The sequence below is a fragment of the Trifolium pratense genome, linkage group LG7 (genome assembly GCF_020283565.1).
Source record: "Trifolium pratense cultivar HEN17-A07 linkage group LG7, ARS_RC_1.1, whole genome shotgun sequence".
NCBI classification, from domain to species: domain Eukaryota; kingdom Viridiplantae; phylum Streptophyta; class Magnoliopsida; order Fabales; family Fabaceae; genus Trifolium; species Trifolium pratense.
Genome location: NC_060065.1, coordinates 26,802,118 through 26,818,694, shown reverse-complemented (window position 1 = coordinate 26,818,694; position 16,577 = coordinate 26,802,118). Strand labels below are relative to the sequence as shown.

Sequence of the window (16,577 nt, the reverse complement as noted above, 5' to 3'; positions counted from 1 at the left end):
TTTTGAAGTTGAAAAATCCATTTCTACTTTCAAGGATATAGAATCTTTCTGTCACAGTTAATATCAGCCAACAACAGATAGAAACTAAAATGGAAGAAAAGTCATCAAACAGATTCTGAATTAGCATTTATTTATTTAGTCTTGATGTCTTCAAGAGAAAGTGGTCCACAAACAATATTCACGACATTTTTATTTTCACTATAAATTTACCAATCAATATACATCTGGAAAATGGAAATGTGACGAGCATGAAAAGATCGTCGAGCACAACTCCGTCTTTGGTTATTAGATAATCTAATTCATCTGCTACTATCATTCTGTTACAATGGTGGCATATTACTATTTTTTAGAATCCAAGTTACCAAAACAAGCACCCAAATTACCAAAATAAGCATTAGAGGAAATCATCTATGTTTCTTACATCATGTTCGTTGAAGGAGATATATGAAAATACATGTTCTGAAGTTGCTTTAAAGGTGTGCCTGAGCCTTTTTTCCCAGGGTTTTGTATCCAATGGGTCAGCCAACTAAGTAATGTTATATTCAATTAAACTTGCATAGGCCTTCCTGGTTCCTAGCTACCTTTGTGAAAATATCAGTTGTAACCTAGAAGTTGACTTGCTCTATAAATTTATTTGAACAGTTTATGTAATTTATGATTTGTCAACATTAAAATCTCATAATATAGCATGTTTTCTTTAACCATTTAAACTGTCACATTATTAAATTAAACAAGGGAAATAATTGACCTTAAATGTAAAAATAAACTCACAGGAAATCTTGAAGGATTGAACATATTCGGGTCACAATGAATAGTTGGATTATGATGTATTGATTTAGCCTCAATATTGATGTTCCACCCTTTCTTGATCTTTGAATCCTATATAAATAACCAGTTAGTAATTATATAGTACGGCTTGTAGTTGGAATTTTTTCCACTAAATTAAATTTGCACACAATTATATATATTAAAACCTTCAATTTCACAGTCTTCTTCTTTTACCACCTGCAAGTAATCCAAGCTAATAGCACTTTCGTAATTTTGTTGAATAGAAGTACCAATAGTAGTAATACACACACACCTTGAAAGCATAATGCATCTCAGAAAAGTGTCTCTAATGTAAGATACACACTTCCTCTACCTTTTTTTTTTCTCAATCTGAAGTTGTTTCTATTTAATCACAAGTATTTTATAGTAAATACCAACAATATGTATTGAAAAAACAAGTCAAGTAAATACAAAACTTAATATTGTAGAAAATTCACTGACATTAAGAACTTCCTGATTCTCATCCACAAATTTGATCATCCATGTCACTGCAATTGCAAGTGTCATGTCCTATAATTTCAATTCAATTCAAGGATTCAATTCAATTGTGCTAATATTCCTTACCAAGAATTATACCATCTTGACTCACTAAGAAGCACCCACCTACAGTATCAATAACAACAACACCAACAAATTAAGAATCATTTTTAAGATACACTATAACCAACATTGTACTTCTGAGAGACATATTAATCTTTAATAATCTAATATCCTACAACTGAAATGGAATAACAATATTTTTTTTTTTTTTAAAAAAAAAAAAGAGAGGAGTAGCAAAGTGCTACTGCCTCAAAAGATATATAAATAGATAGATGAGGATAGAGATACAAAAAAAGGAGGGGGACTAGACCAAAACCTCCCTAACTAAGTACAACCCTATAGAAGGGTTTACCAAGCCTGTTAGATTCAAAGTTATCTTTAATAACAAAAGGGATATCATTCCACAAGGTGAGCCTATCTAAATTAAGACCAACATTAGCCAATCTATCTGCACAATGGTTACCCTCTCTAAAAATATGAGATACAATAATGTTCATGTGACCTGCAAGCTTAATACAGTTGAACCAACGATTACTTAAAGACCAAGGCACCAGATTTGAGGATTTGTAGGCATTCACTACAAGCATTGAATCTGACTCAATCCACATATTTCTCCATCCTCTAGCATCTGCAATTTCAATTGCAGTCATAAAACCACAAAGCTCTGCACTGAAAGCAGAGGCCATGTCTGTTTTAGAAGCAAACGCGCACAAGAACTCTGCATTGCTATTTCTAAAAATTCCTCCACACGCAGATGCCGTAGGTGTTGAAGCACCATCAGTATTGCATTTAATCCACTGAGGGGGAGGTGGCTGCCAAATAACCTCCTTCAAGTTCATAGGCTTTGTAGGATGTATGGTTACCATGAATGCTTTGAGCATAGAAAAATCAGAAATGGTACCAGAAGAAAGGGCTTTGGTATGATTACCTGCTAAAACTACATTTGCAGCAACCCAAGACATAGAAGATTTCCAGTTAGGCCTTCTATCCTTGAACCTTGCATTGTTTCTTGCTATCCAGATGGCATAAAAATATTGATTATTGCAGATTTGATTACTATCTTGCACTGAGGGGACCTCGCTCTATCACAAAGACTCCAAATATCCTCCATGGATTGGAACTGCAGCACTATATTTAAACAAGTTGCCAGCCAACGCCAAAGGCCAAAAGCAAATTCACACAAAATTATCATATCTAAAAAGAAACATATGAATATATGTACATTGAGAAGAAACATATGACTTATTGGTTGTTTTCTTGGATGGACATCCAAATCTGCTCTGCAACTGTATAAGGGAAAACATGAAACATATGAATATATGTACATGACCAATCATAGTGAATAAAATGGAAAACATATAAACATCTAACAATATCAGCCTGTCTTTTAACCCTTTGAGAAGGAATCCAGTTCATGCTAACATACCATTAAGAGGAATCCAGTTCATGCTTCATCATTTTAACTGCACCACCATGGTTCAGTCCAGCTGCGTTCTGCCGATCTATTCAATCTCGCCACTAGCTCCAGCATGAGAACAAGCGAAAATCCAAGTGTGTAGGGTTCCAATCTACATTTCATTTTTTTTTCCAGTTCAAATTATAAAAATGTTCATAAACAGAGGCAGAATTTTGATCCACGTTACAAAAAAAATGCAAATTTATTTAGCCATCAAAATAAATCCCCTCAAATGTAGGTCTTTAAATTCATGACTGCATACATGATTCCCTGTGAAAGCATACAAGAGAGTAACCGATATGACTTGTTTTTGGCACAGTTTACAACATAGATTGAAACAGAATTACAAGTGAAACGGATTATAGCATTTATTGAACACTAAATGCGAACTATCACAGAAGAATCCAACAAGTACTGAAGGCATCATTCAGTTGACATCAAAATATTAATAGTTACGAATTCAAATCGGTTTTAGAAACTTACCACATATGAATCTGAGCTGCCTGTGTCGAACAATCAATAATTTGAAGAAGGTATTTTATTCAGTTCACATGACAATAATTTGCAAACATGTTACTATCAAAACTAATAGGAACTAAAGGCATAAACACAAAACTAATAGGAACTAAAGGCATAAACACAAAAGCAAAGAAATGAGCAAACAATCCAATTCTGATTCTCTCTAAACTAGTGAACCAAATCTTAAAAACAAACAAAAGTTAGAAGAACCAGAGTCCTTACCTTGAGTTTTTTATGATGGAGATGACAAACATGATAAAGATGCAAGGAGAAATAAGAAGAGGTGAAGTTGGAGAACTAAACGAGTGTGAGCGAAGTGGGAGACAAAAGAAATAAGGACTTTTTATGGCTAAGGTTTTCAAGTTATTAGAGAAGAAAGTGGAAACACTCCAATGTTAAATGCTTTAAATTTCAAGAGTTGTTGAAATTAGAGGCTCACATTGACATCTCTGAGCAGCTTCTACAACTCAAAAATAAAATTGTCATCAAAGTTAGCCTCTGCCTCACTAAAATGATGAAACCACTTACTGCACTAACATCAAAGTTAGCCTCACTTAAAAATGCACATGCTGCAGGAAATAACTTCAGTTAATATGTGACTCATACCAAATTGTAGCATATTTGATAAGGACAATTTAGTACTGAATCTCCTAAAGCATAATAAATTTATTCAAATTCTCCTAAGATGAGCCAACCTAACCTAAAATTAATCATGAATCAAATTAAAATCCTCAATTTGTATATAAATAAGGAAGTAAAGTATTGCAATATAGGAACACCAACCTATGGTCCACGAAGTGTGAAAATTGCTGGTTGATCCAACAGGAGATGCAGCAACAGTCATAGAGATGCAAGAATTGGACATGAGGAAGACCCTAATCAAAGCGAAAATCAAATTAAAATCAAATCAGAAATATCAAATCCTAAACATACAAAACCTCAAATTAGAAAAATCAAAACCCTAATCTAAGTTAATATTTACCGTAAGTCAAATTTCTGAAGGCAAAATCACTAAATACCACAATCAATTGATTATGAAATCAACTTGAAAACTGAGTGAAGAATCGCAAGAGTTTTTGAAGATCGTCGTGAATGCTCCGTGAAGAATCGATGGAGAATCGCGAGAGCTTGTGAAGTCTCGGAGATTCTGTGATTTTGGGAGAAAAATTTGGATGAATCAGATGAAAAATTGATCCGAGTGTGAAAGTGTATGTGATAGAAAAATCGATCTGAGAGCAAGAGAGTGTACCAAAGCTCGTATGAAAGATGAAAATTACTATTTTAAAAAATAAAAATTCAACATATTATTAAATATTTAATATTATTGAAAACTGCAGCAGTTTGAAACCGTAGGTAAAGTGGAAAGCGGCAGCAGTTCTATGCCAACCATCGATATTTGACCGCCGCTGTTTTCCTTTTTTCTTGTAGTGTAATAACAACAACATGATCGGCATGTTCACCAGGCCATAGAGGATTGCATTGTTGTTAACCATAACATCAACAACATTGCTCTTGGAGATTTCTTTGGAGCAGAAAGTTTGTGGTGCAGAGAGATTCATTTCATCGTTGTTTCCCAAATGGTTGTAACTCACTCTTGATGTTGGCTATAATTCATAATCCAACAACATAATTAAAATACCAGTTCAATTCACTTCTTTTGTGAAGACATAATAGTACTTGTCTTAATTAAACTTTAATCATATACAAAAACAAAAAAAAAAATTAACAATTGAATACTAAAAATGAATAAAGTAGCACTCTTAAGTGAAAAAAAAACTTACTTTGATACCAGCTCCCACAATGAAATCAACCAGCAAAGACTTCATTTTTGTCTTGAAGCCATCTCCATGATCAAACTGTTCCTTTTGATGGCCAAATCAATCAACCCTGATGAACCAATACAAGCAAAATTCAATTTTTGATCTAAATGTGTAACACTTTTTATATTTGTGTAAATGATCCTAGATCCTGACAAATTCTACTTGTAATGTGAGTGTTATCACTTTGTATAAACTCTTTTCAAGTCAATTTTTTAATGTGCTACCTGAGTTTTTAACAATAACACTCGTGGGTCGCAAGTCACATACTTAATTTGCATAAATGAAACAATAAAAAATTTATAAAAGTAATTAATGGGAAATTTGGAAAATTACCCAAGACAAAGGTGTTTAGAGAGCTTCCATTAATGAAAGGAACATTTTCAAGAACACAAGCCAAAGCAAATAGGGTTGATAGAGAAATCTCAGATTGATTCTCGTCCACAGAAGCCAAGAGATTCTCCAACGTTGGTAGCTTCTTTAAACTCCCTTAAATTCATAAAACATATTATGTAACTTTCAAATTGATCATAAGGTACCAAATTAATTAACTAGAGAAACAAGGGATCAGGGTAGACAAATAGTGAGTATGAGATTTAGTGAGAAGATAGCTAGAAATTGTAACCCTTATTTTGTATTGTGGTAGTAACAACAACAAATATTCAGAAGATTCAGAACAACATACATACAATAAACACAACACACAAAGAGAAAAAAAAAATCAAGAAAAATAAACGGAGTGAGAGACGATTGAATTAACTCACCAAAATGAAAAAGAACCTCTAAGATCGTCGGTGGCGGAGTGAGAGACATTTGAGAATGGAAAACCGCTTTTGAGAATCTCTTCGTACGATGGTGATTTCAGATTCGATGAAAAGTTAGGGTTAGCGATGGTGATTTCAGAATCGCTTATGAGGATCGCGTTCTTGGGGAATGGACGGTTTGAAAATCGCGTGATCGTGAATTCGTGATCTGAGAATTGCAAGTGAACGCATTCTTCTTGGGGACTCTAGAGTGACAGAGTGATTGGAAGAAATATTATTGTCTATTCTTTATTTTATGTTTTCATTTTATTTATTTTTATATATTATAGGAAAATCTTTTTCTTTTCTTTTATTTATTTCTTTTCCTGACTAGTTTAAAAACCCATGCGAATTCCTTCAACAAAAAAAAAAAAAAAAACTCATGCGAATTAATGTAGAAAATTTATTTAGGATAAAATATTGTTAAATATAAGTGAACTATTGTGTTATTTTTTGTAAAACTTATTTATCCAATTTTTTATGTTTTAGTGACAAATAATGGTGCGTATATATTTTTTAATCGAAAATTAGAAATTTTATTAGGTACCGTATATATTTGATGGTCCCGTATATATTTTTTAAAAAATATTTTATTATTATAAATAGTTAGTAGTACATTTGGTAGTAATATTATTTATTTTTGATGAAAAATATTGTTTTGTTTCTTTTTTTTAATATAGTTATTGTTTATGTTTCTATTTTTATATTCCTATTTTTATTTTTCTATATATTCTTTCGATAATTTATTTTTATTGACTGAACTCTGTATAATATTTTTATTGTCGTACTTTTTATTGGAGAATGTTAACATGTGGACATATGGCACATGTTAAGGAATCAAAAATAAAAATTATGCTTTTGAATTTATGCATTTCGACCCTTTCCTATATTTTTCTAGGGTATATGTATAATGGGAGAAAAACTCCAAAAGGTAGAACCTTACTATAATTTTCTTATTTTGTAAATCTTAGGAGCAATTCTTATGTTTGACCAAAAAAAGATGTCCATGTTATGAATATTATTTAGTGGATGTTCTGGCCCATGTAATTGGCCCATTATGTTTACCTATATATAGATATTATGTATCACTATATTGTAACCCTAACCCTAGTGGTGAATAACATACAGTATTCTTTCTCTCTTTTATCTCTTCTCCATCTATACTATTGCTCCTATTTACATTAGTTTATAACACGTTATCAGCACGAGCTTACCAACTGAGGTACGCAATTCTTATTCTATTTTTATGAAATCACAAGTAGTTTTTATTTTTGATTATTATATGATTATGAATCGTTTGAACCTTGTATACTTATAAAGATCAAATAATAATAATTAAAATTAAATAAATAAGCATCATTTCTTTATGTATTTAATTGATTCAATGTTGTTTACGCTTCGTGATATCCGACATTTGTATGGTGAAGCATAACACTTTGATCATTAATATTACATAAAATGTTGATCAATTATTTATTTATTTATAATATGTATCTTGGATGTTTGATATTGTTTGAGTTTCGTGACCGACAATAGTCTGGTGAAGCATCATTATGCTTCGTGACCGACATCTGTATGGTGAAACATCGACACTTCGATCATCCAAAAGAACATAAACATATTTAAGAATTCATAATCTTGGTTCCTGAAGAACCTAGAAAGTTGATACATGAATTCCCGAAGAATTCATAATCTTGGTTCCTAAAGAACCTATTCTTAGTTCCTGAAGAACTTAGACATTTAATACATGAATTCCCGAAGAATTCATAATCTTAGTTCCCGAAGAACTTAAAAAAATTAATTTTGTTCCTGAAGAACTTACGAAATATCACAATTTATCACCATGCATCCCTAATGGATTGCACATCAAAATACTTTTATGTGTTATATAGTTCCTGAAGAACTAATAAAACAACTTCTTTTTCTCTTCAATGAATTCTAGATGAATTCAATATTCCTACATCCTTGAAGGATTGTAATTTGATAGTGATTTATTATATAGTTCCTGAAGAACTCAATGGATAAAATTGTAAAATTCAATTGCTGAGTAAATTTCACAGAAAGCATGTAGCATGAATCGCACCGTTTTTACGGCCTGCAGTAATATAACCTTAAAAACAAAAGTCAATGGCCGTATTGATTTTTCCGTTAAAAATTCTAAACTAAGACAAATCTTCATATTTAATATTGTTTCCAAATATAACTATCAATGTTTTATTCTTTTAAAAAAAATATATATATATTCCTTATGGATCGTTTTTATTTATTTTTATAATTGATTTTGTTTTCATATACCAATTGTCATACTTTTAACAAAAGAGATAGAAACTAATTAACTTACCTACTATTTTTATTATGATATTGTGTGAATTATATTATATTCGTATCTTTTACTATTCTATATATATTTCTGAATGATTACATAAAGATTAATCTAATATCATAAAATTAAGCACGAAACTCTACCACACAGTTGCCACAAAGGTGTGTACTGTGTACGTACCATGCAAAATCTACTTTCATTTTTATAGCATGTTCATTTTTATTTGATAAAATTTGGTATGATCATTAACAAGGACTATAATTGTGCTTTAGATCCAGAAGCAACTTTTATTTATTTTTCTGTCATATATGTGTCATATCAAATTTTGCCCAAATAAATTATTTGATGCTTCTGTATACATTAACCATGAAAGGATTTTATAAAGCAGATCACCTTATGTTTTAGATTGAGTTTGTGATAAATTGGGTGCTAGTTTTCCGGAAGAATATATTCATGCATCCTCGAAGGATCACAAAAGATATTTTATTATAATATATAGTTCCTAAAGAACTTATAAATTTAATCCTTGAATTCTCGAAGAATTCAATAATTAGTTCCCGAAGAACTTACAAATCTAATCTATGAACTCTCGAGAATTCAATACTCTTAGTTCCTGAAGAACTTAAGAAGTCTCACCATTTATTATGATCTTAGTTCCTGAAGAACAACTTTTATTCTCAATGAATTCCAGAATAATTCAATAGACTAGTTCCGGAAGAACTTCAAAATCTCAATTTTATTATGAATTCTAGAAGAATTCAATAATCATGCATCCTCGATGGATTGCACATAGATATGATTTTATTTATTGTATAGTTTTTGAAGAACTAATAAAATAAATTCATTTTCTCTTCAATGAATTCCAAATGAATTCAATATTGATATTGAATAAATTAAATTAAAAGTTCTTCAAGAATTTTATAATTTAGAACTCCGGAAGAATTCAATATACATGTATCACCGAGTTTTGAATATTTTGGATAAAAATAAATAAAAATAAAAATAAGTGTAACAAAAAAAAAATATAAACCAGAAGTTTATATTACACTTATATATTAGTGCAATTGAAACACAAATTATTGTAAACCAGAAGTTTACAAATCATATTTATCTTTGGCAATACCGGTTGGGTCATCCCGGATTTATTATGATGCGAAAAAAAACTATAAATATATAGTGAAGGTCCTGAAGTTCCTTCATTCTAATAATTTTTATCGGTTACTAATTCCCAAAAGAAATTGATAATTTGAGATTTTTGACCATTTAGATATTTTGTGACTTGAATTGATGCATCAACTAAATTGGTCACATGCATGTTTACTCACAACCAGAAGTTTGTGAGTTTGTTTTCTCAAATAGTTTTGCTAAGATCTCATTTTCTAAATTCTTAGAAAATATTTGATAAGTATCGTATGTCAATTGAAATCGATATCAAATAGAATATGATCATACAAAAAATGGACTAGAAGATCCATTCTTTAGACGTCTAAAGTAATTACATGACTGATACTTATGAGATCATAACTTCTAATTTATATTTTGGGAACATTCAAACATGTATATTGAGATACTAATTCGCATCAAGCCAACTAGTTATTATAAGTTCTCCCCTAATTTACAATTTGAACTTTGTTTATAAACATGATTCCCATATAAGCATTTTTGGATGTGTTGTGTATGTGCAATTGCTCCAATAGAATGCATTTAAACGGTTCTTAAAGAATATTGGGAAAATGTATTTGATATGTATCTCCATCTATTATAAATCATCTTGAGCCAAAAATTGGAGAATTATTCACAGCCCTGTAGGTTGATTTTCAAGTGATGAATTAATATTAGGGGGGAGAATAAGCAGCTGAAAAATATGAACCAGAAGTTCAAATGAATCACTTGAAATAAATTAATGTTATTATCTCACATTGATCCTCATAGTTTGAATCAAATGTTCAAAATATAAATCATTTGCAAAATTTATGAAATCAACTATTAGCTGCTAATGCTCCGATCAAAATGGATGTCCCTGATGGACAATCTTATATTGCAAATGAATTTTAACCACCCTGAAGCGTGGTAGATCAGTCGGTTCCAATGAAAAAAAATCCTCAAATAAGAAAATGAGCTAAAAAGAAAGATGACCCAAGTGAGGATATGAAACTGTCAAAAGAGTATTTGACATAATTGAGTTATAAGTTCCAGAAGAACTTCTCAGGTACCTGAAATTTATGATAATAAAGAGATCTCGACGAATTATGTCATGAATGAAAATTATGTCACGAATGGAATATGATGGAACCGAAAGGAAGTCAACGTTAACGATATTTTTATATATAATATAGCGCTATATGTGAAAAAAGTTAATGAGGATCATGAAATAAATTCTATTGAGAATTATAGACAATGATTGTCTAAATGAAAACGCAATTGCTATGTAATTAAAGTCACTTTGCAAAGTGATGATTTTAGGACCAGCAGTCCATACATCTGAAGATGTAAAAGTGATGAGATACGAATTAATTTTCGTGTGAATAGAAAATTTTGAAATAAAAATATTAAAAGCTTGACTTTTTATTCAAGCATATTGGTAAAAGTTTGCCATTGAATGTGAAAAGAAATATTCACCTGAAGTGAAATCAAAATCCTTCTCTTACTTGATTAAGTCTTACTTGATTAAGTTTATTAACACATGGAAAATTCAATTTATTTGAAAAATGTGTCACGATATATTTGTATGGCTCACTTGTTAGTGCGAATTATATAAAACTCCATGAAGAATTTAATTTCCACGAGACATACATTTCAAACTATTGAAGAGATGACTTAATGAAATGAATAAGTCACTTTGGAAATGAATTTGTTATATGATGACATAAACTCCTGAAGAGTTCTTGAAATCTATTGATTAAAGAAAAGTTTGAAATGAAATATATTTGATATTAACAAATATAATTTTGTCACTTGAAGTGAACAAATATCATTTCATGTCTCAAGAAAATGATCACTTACTTGAATTGGTCTTGAAGGACCATATTTTAGTTCAATTGAGAACACTATTGAATTTTGCTAATTATGTATGTGATGGTATCAATAAGCTCAAAGATATTTGAACAAAGTCAAGTATATAATTTTGTCATACCCCAAATTTTGCCCGTCTTTTACTATCATATGGATTGTTTTTCGCATTTATTTTCAAATATGTGAATTAGTCAATTTGGTAGTAAAAAGAGTATTCATAGAGTTTCAAGCGCGATGTTGCGTGTTCGAGTTCCACTAATTTCTTTTTTATAAGTATTTAATTTTGTTTAAAGTTTTGTTTAGTAACTTTCTTGGAAAATCCAAAAACATATGTTTAGTATTTATTTTCTTTTATTATCATTATTATTATTAGTAACATGAAAATCCAAAAAATATATATATATAACAAAAACTAAAAAAAAAACAAAAAAAAAAGAAAGGAACATCACGATAAGAATGAAAGCTGGATGCGCGTGTATCGGTCACATAATGGGAAGTCTCAATATTGCTCATGAAGACCATTAAACACCAGACACAAGAAAAGAAAGTTTTTTCTCCATTCTTCATGTACATTGAAGCACATTAAAAAAGGGATGATACTGAATCAAGTAAAAGTGGAAATTTCTCATTCACTCATAAAATCAAATTGAAGAGCCATAATCTCATTCCTTGAGTGATTGGTCAGAGTCATAATTGTAAACTAGAATCCATTTGCTTAATCATTCAACACAAAAAAGGAGAGAGGGGATTACACGTAAAAACAGAGGTTGGAGAAGAACCAAAAATTGAGAGGAAGTAGAAATAGAGAAAATTGAGAGAAAAAAATAAAAAAGGAAGAACAGAGCATCAGTGCTGCGTGTTTCACTTCCTTCCCTGCTTTCACCAAAATCATCACAACATTATAATCCTCCATAAACTCACTACTACCATATTCAAATCACCTTCTTCAATTCATTCTCAAAATCATAACCCGTACAATCACCAAAGCCACACATCACCTTCACCATCCAACCACCATCATCTCAAAAACCAAAAGAAATAGAACAAAATCCAAGAACCGAGAAGAGAAATTTGTTTTCCAACAAATCATCATCAAAGCACAATCACCACCATATCCAATCCACACCAATCCAACAAAACCAAAAGAATCATAATTGAAGAAAGGGAAGGAGACCGCCGCTGCTGAACACTGCCGCTGTTGCAAAACAAAGCACAACCGGAATCCCGCATCGCTGCCGCCGTCGCGCACAACCACTGCCGCCGTCGCGCACAACCGCTGCCGGTTCTCTCTCTCGGTTACGCTCCTTCTCTCTCTCGGTTACGCTCCTTCTCTCTCGCCGGTTATTCTCTCTATCTCTCACGCGTATCTGTTTTCATTCTTTTTACTCTGTTTCTTTTATCAATTATTATTATTATTATTATTATCCTTATTATTATTATTATTATTATTATTATTATTGTTGTTGTTGTTGTTGTAATTTTATCATATCTGTTGGATTGTTTTGGTGGCATGAGTTTCTAAACATGTGATTCACACCCTAAAATATGCCAATAACAACAAAAGACAATTAAAAAATACTATAATAATAAGTATCATTTTATGAGATCATTTCGAAGTAAAACATTTTTTTTAATAAAATAAAATTGGATTGAAAATGGGACCGGCGGATGTACATCCGCTCATCTCTCAAATGATCGAACGCTGGCCATGCGCCTTGCCTATCGGTTGTTTGTCTTCCACAACTTAAAATCAATCTCAACTCATCAAACTTCACTCTTTTCGCGTTCATACACGCTCAATTTTATTTTTTTTTCCTCAAACGGGTACCATCCCCCAGGCACGAGTCTTTCCTTTTTTTTAGTCAAACAAAGTTTTTTTTGCCAAAGCGCATTAAAAAGTTTTCATAAATAAAATCAACCAACACACAAGCATTTTCTACCAGAACTACGGGGCTTTGAGTTTCCCATCGCACCAGGGAATACGTAGGAGCAGGATTCAACATCTTGTCGAGCCCACTAATAAAAAAACTAATTTTTCCCCACTTGTAAATAATTTGATAATTAATAAAAGCAAGCAAATAAATTAAAACACTCTTTTTAGCCCTAAAATTAACGAGAAGGTTCCCGTTGAGTACAACGGATGTGAGGGGTGCTAATACCTTCCCCTCATATAATCGACTCCCGAACTCGGAAATGGTTGCGACGACCATCTTTCCTTTTTCTCAAGGTTTTATCGATATTTTCCTTTTCCTTTGGGAATAAATAAAGTTCGGTGGCGACTTTACTGTCTAAGCGAGCGATTACCGCTCGCGCATTTTTCCACCCGCTTCAGCTGGCGACTTCACTGGGGACATAAGAGAGTCAAGCCCATTCTTGTTAGTCTTAGGATTGAGTGTTTTCCGTTTGTTTCCTTGCTTTTATTGTGTTTCATTATTTTCCATTTGGTCTTGCTTTTATGTTTTATTTGTTTTAATTTCATTTATTTATGTTGTATATATATATCAATTGTGGGTTATGATTTGTTGTTTGAGAAAAGCTCTACACCCGAGCTTGAGAAAAAAATTAAGTTAAGTAAGGAGTAAGTAGTATGGGCCCATGGGATGTACATCCCAATCGGCGATATGCGAAAAACTCCGCCTAGAGTAGATTTGTTCAAAAAGTCCGTCTGGAATTGGCTAGCCCATCCTCTTGGCGGAATTTTGGACATGGTCGATGACTCTAGGGACCTTGTATAGAACCCAATGACTCCATTTAAGGGACACCCTTCGGATTGGCTAGCCCAATCTCATAGGGAAATCCTGAATGAGGGCCGCGACCTCAGCTTTCGCCCTTGAACAAAAACCCTAGAACCTACATGTGAGGGGATTGGGTAGTAAAGATTTAGAACCGGCCTATTTTAGGGAGCCCCCTATTTAGGCTATGTAATCAATTTCCAATCACCCTACAAATTGGACCTTGGGGTCACACCCTAACCTTCTTTTGTCTCATCATGGCATGTCATTAAAATCTTTTAGCATGCCTTGAAAAAATTCTGTTTTTGCATATCCATGCATTCTCATGCATTTGCATACATGCACCTACACTTCTAAAACATCAAATTCATCTATCTTACACCTTCATCCTCCTTCGATCATAATCCCATCAACAGGTTTCCCGATACTCAGAAACGAACTTGCTAAGAGTTATGGAACAACAAGAGCAGATTAATGCGGCATTAAGAGAGGATGTTGACTCTATAAAAACAACAATGGGTAAGCTCCTCGAGCTATTCCAAAATTTGGTCACCAAGGAAAATACCCCTCAACCGCCAGGGAGTACGGAACGGCCTGAACTCGGCCTTCCCAAAGGCTATACCCCTCCCGAAGAAGGTGACCCAAATCATACTCCTATCATAATACCAGTCACAAATGGGGACCTTCCTCCTCGAGGGGTTTCAATGCTCAAAGAGGCCAGTAGCCAACCTCATCACGCGACCAAAGGTATGGAAGGTTCTGCGGGAAGCCGATCAATGGTTGTCAATACTCACCCAGATGTTGAACCTGCTCAAATGTATCGGGCTTTCGAGGAAAGACTAAAGGCGGTGGAAGGTTTCAGTGCTTATGGGGTCGATGCTATGGACATGTGTTTAGTTCTTGATGTGGTCATCCCTCCAAAATTCAAAGTGCCTGACTTTGAGAAGTACAAGGGTGTCCACTGCCCAAGGAATCACTTGAAGATGTTCTGCAGGAAGATGGCTGCACACGCCACTGATGAGAAGCTTATGATCCACGTGTTCCAAGATAGTCTAAGTGGGGCATCATTGGATTGGTATATGCAATTGGAGAGGACCCAAATCCAGACATGGAAGGGTCTTGCTGATGCTTTCCTAAAGCAATACAAATATAACTTGGACATGGCTCCCAATCGCCTGCAACTTCAGAACCTCACTCAGAAGCGCGATGAATCATTCAAAGAGTATGCTCAGAGGTGGAGGGAATTGGCTGCTCGTGTACAACCACCGCTATTGGACAAAGAATTGGTTGACACGTTTATGAGCACTCTGCGAGGCCCATACTACGAGAAAATGATAGGGTGTGTAACATCTGGTTTTGCTGACATGGTGATAATCGGAGAACGAGTGGAAGAGGGGTTGAAGAGCGGTAAAATAAAAAGCGCCTCCAATGGTCAAGATGGGGCAAAGAGGAAGATCGAGGGTGAAACTAATGCCATTGCGGTAGGGACATCACAAGGGCCCACAGCTCAACTACCGTATTTCCAATACCCCTATGTGGCAGCGGTAGCCCAAGGGCAATACCCACAACCGGTATATCCTATGACTCCAGCTCAGCAAAAACCTCAGGAACGACAAAATGGGTACCAACACAAAAACCCACAAAAGAATCAACCTAGTCTTGAAAGAAAGAACGTGCCCTTTGATCAGATGCACTTTGATCCCGTACCTCTGTCGTATGGTCAAATCTTGCCGTACTTAATTCAAAAAGGATTGGTTGAGCCAAGACCTCTTCCCCCTGCAAAAAAACCATACCCGCCTGGTTTTGATATGAATGTCAGATGTGACTACCATGCTGGGTCACTGGGACATAATGTCGAGGACTGTAGGGCCTTCAAGTACAAGGTGCAAGAACTCATCGACCGCAAGTTGCTGTCTTTCAAGGAAGAAGCCGATTCGTAGCTGGTCACCCCTCACCCTGACAAGTCCGAGAACGTCAAAGGGCATCTTCAAAGTCGATGGATCAACAAGGAGGCTCATCCCTAGAGTCATTAGGCTTGCCATTTTCAGTTGTAGCTTCTTTCTTGCTAAGAATTGTTTGTTTTAAATTTGTACTCTTGACTAGTATTTTTAATAAAATAAGCATGCATGTTTTTGGAATCCATCTTTTCATATCCATTCTATTCTTATGCTATCACTCGCTTTTCCATTTCACTTCTCGCATGTTAACAAACTTGGGAGGAGGATGACGAAATAAAATAACTGAATTTGCTGACATATGCTTTTATTAGTAAAACCTAACTGATGATGTAAGGCATTGTTTCACCCCCCAAACACCGGAGATATAAGGAGATAATCCGTAGTCAACCCCTTTGAGCCTGAAGTTGGTATTCTTTCTATTTATAAAAAACCCTTAATCTTAACCAGGGGCAGGGTAGTCTTTCAATTAATTTGATGATGCATCATAATGCAAGAGACTTAGTCCATCTAATCACTCCAATAAGAGGTTTAAGCACATCAATTACCTCGTGCACATAAAGGAAACAGTAAGAGGATAAACAAACAGTTG

At 33.5% G+C, this 16,577-nt stretch overlaps 1 protein-coding gene across 1 annotated transcript; it reads left to right on the top strand.

Annotated features, from left to right (window-relative positions):
• Positions 1 to 14,482: 14,482 nt before the first annotated feature.
• On the top strand, positions 14,483 to 15,970 carry LOC123896156. Its single transcript, XM_045946578.1, has one exon. The coding sequence runs from the start codon at positions 14,483 to 14,485 to the stop codon at positions 15,968 to 15,970; it is 1,488 nt and encodes a 495-aa protein (XP_045802534.1).
• Positions 15,971 to 16,577: the final 607 nt, after the last annotated feature.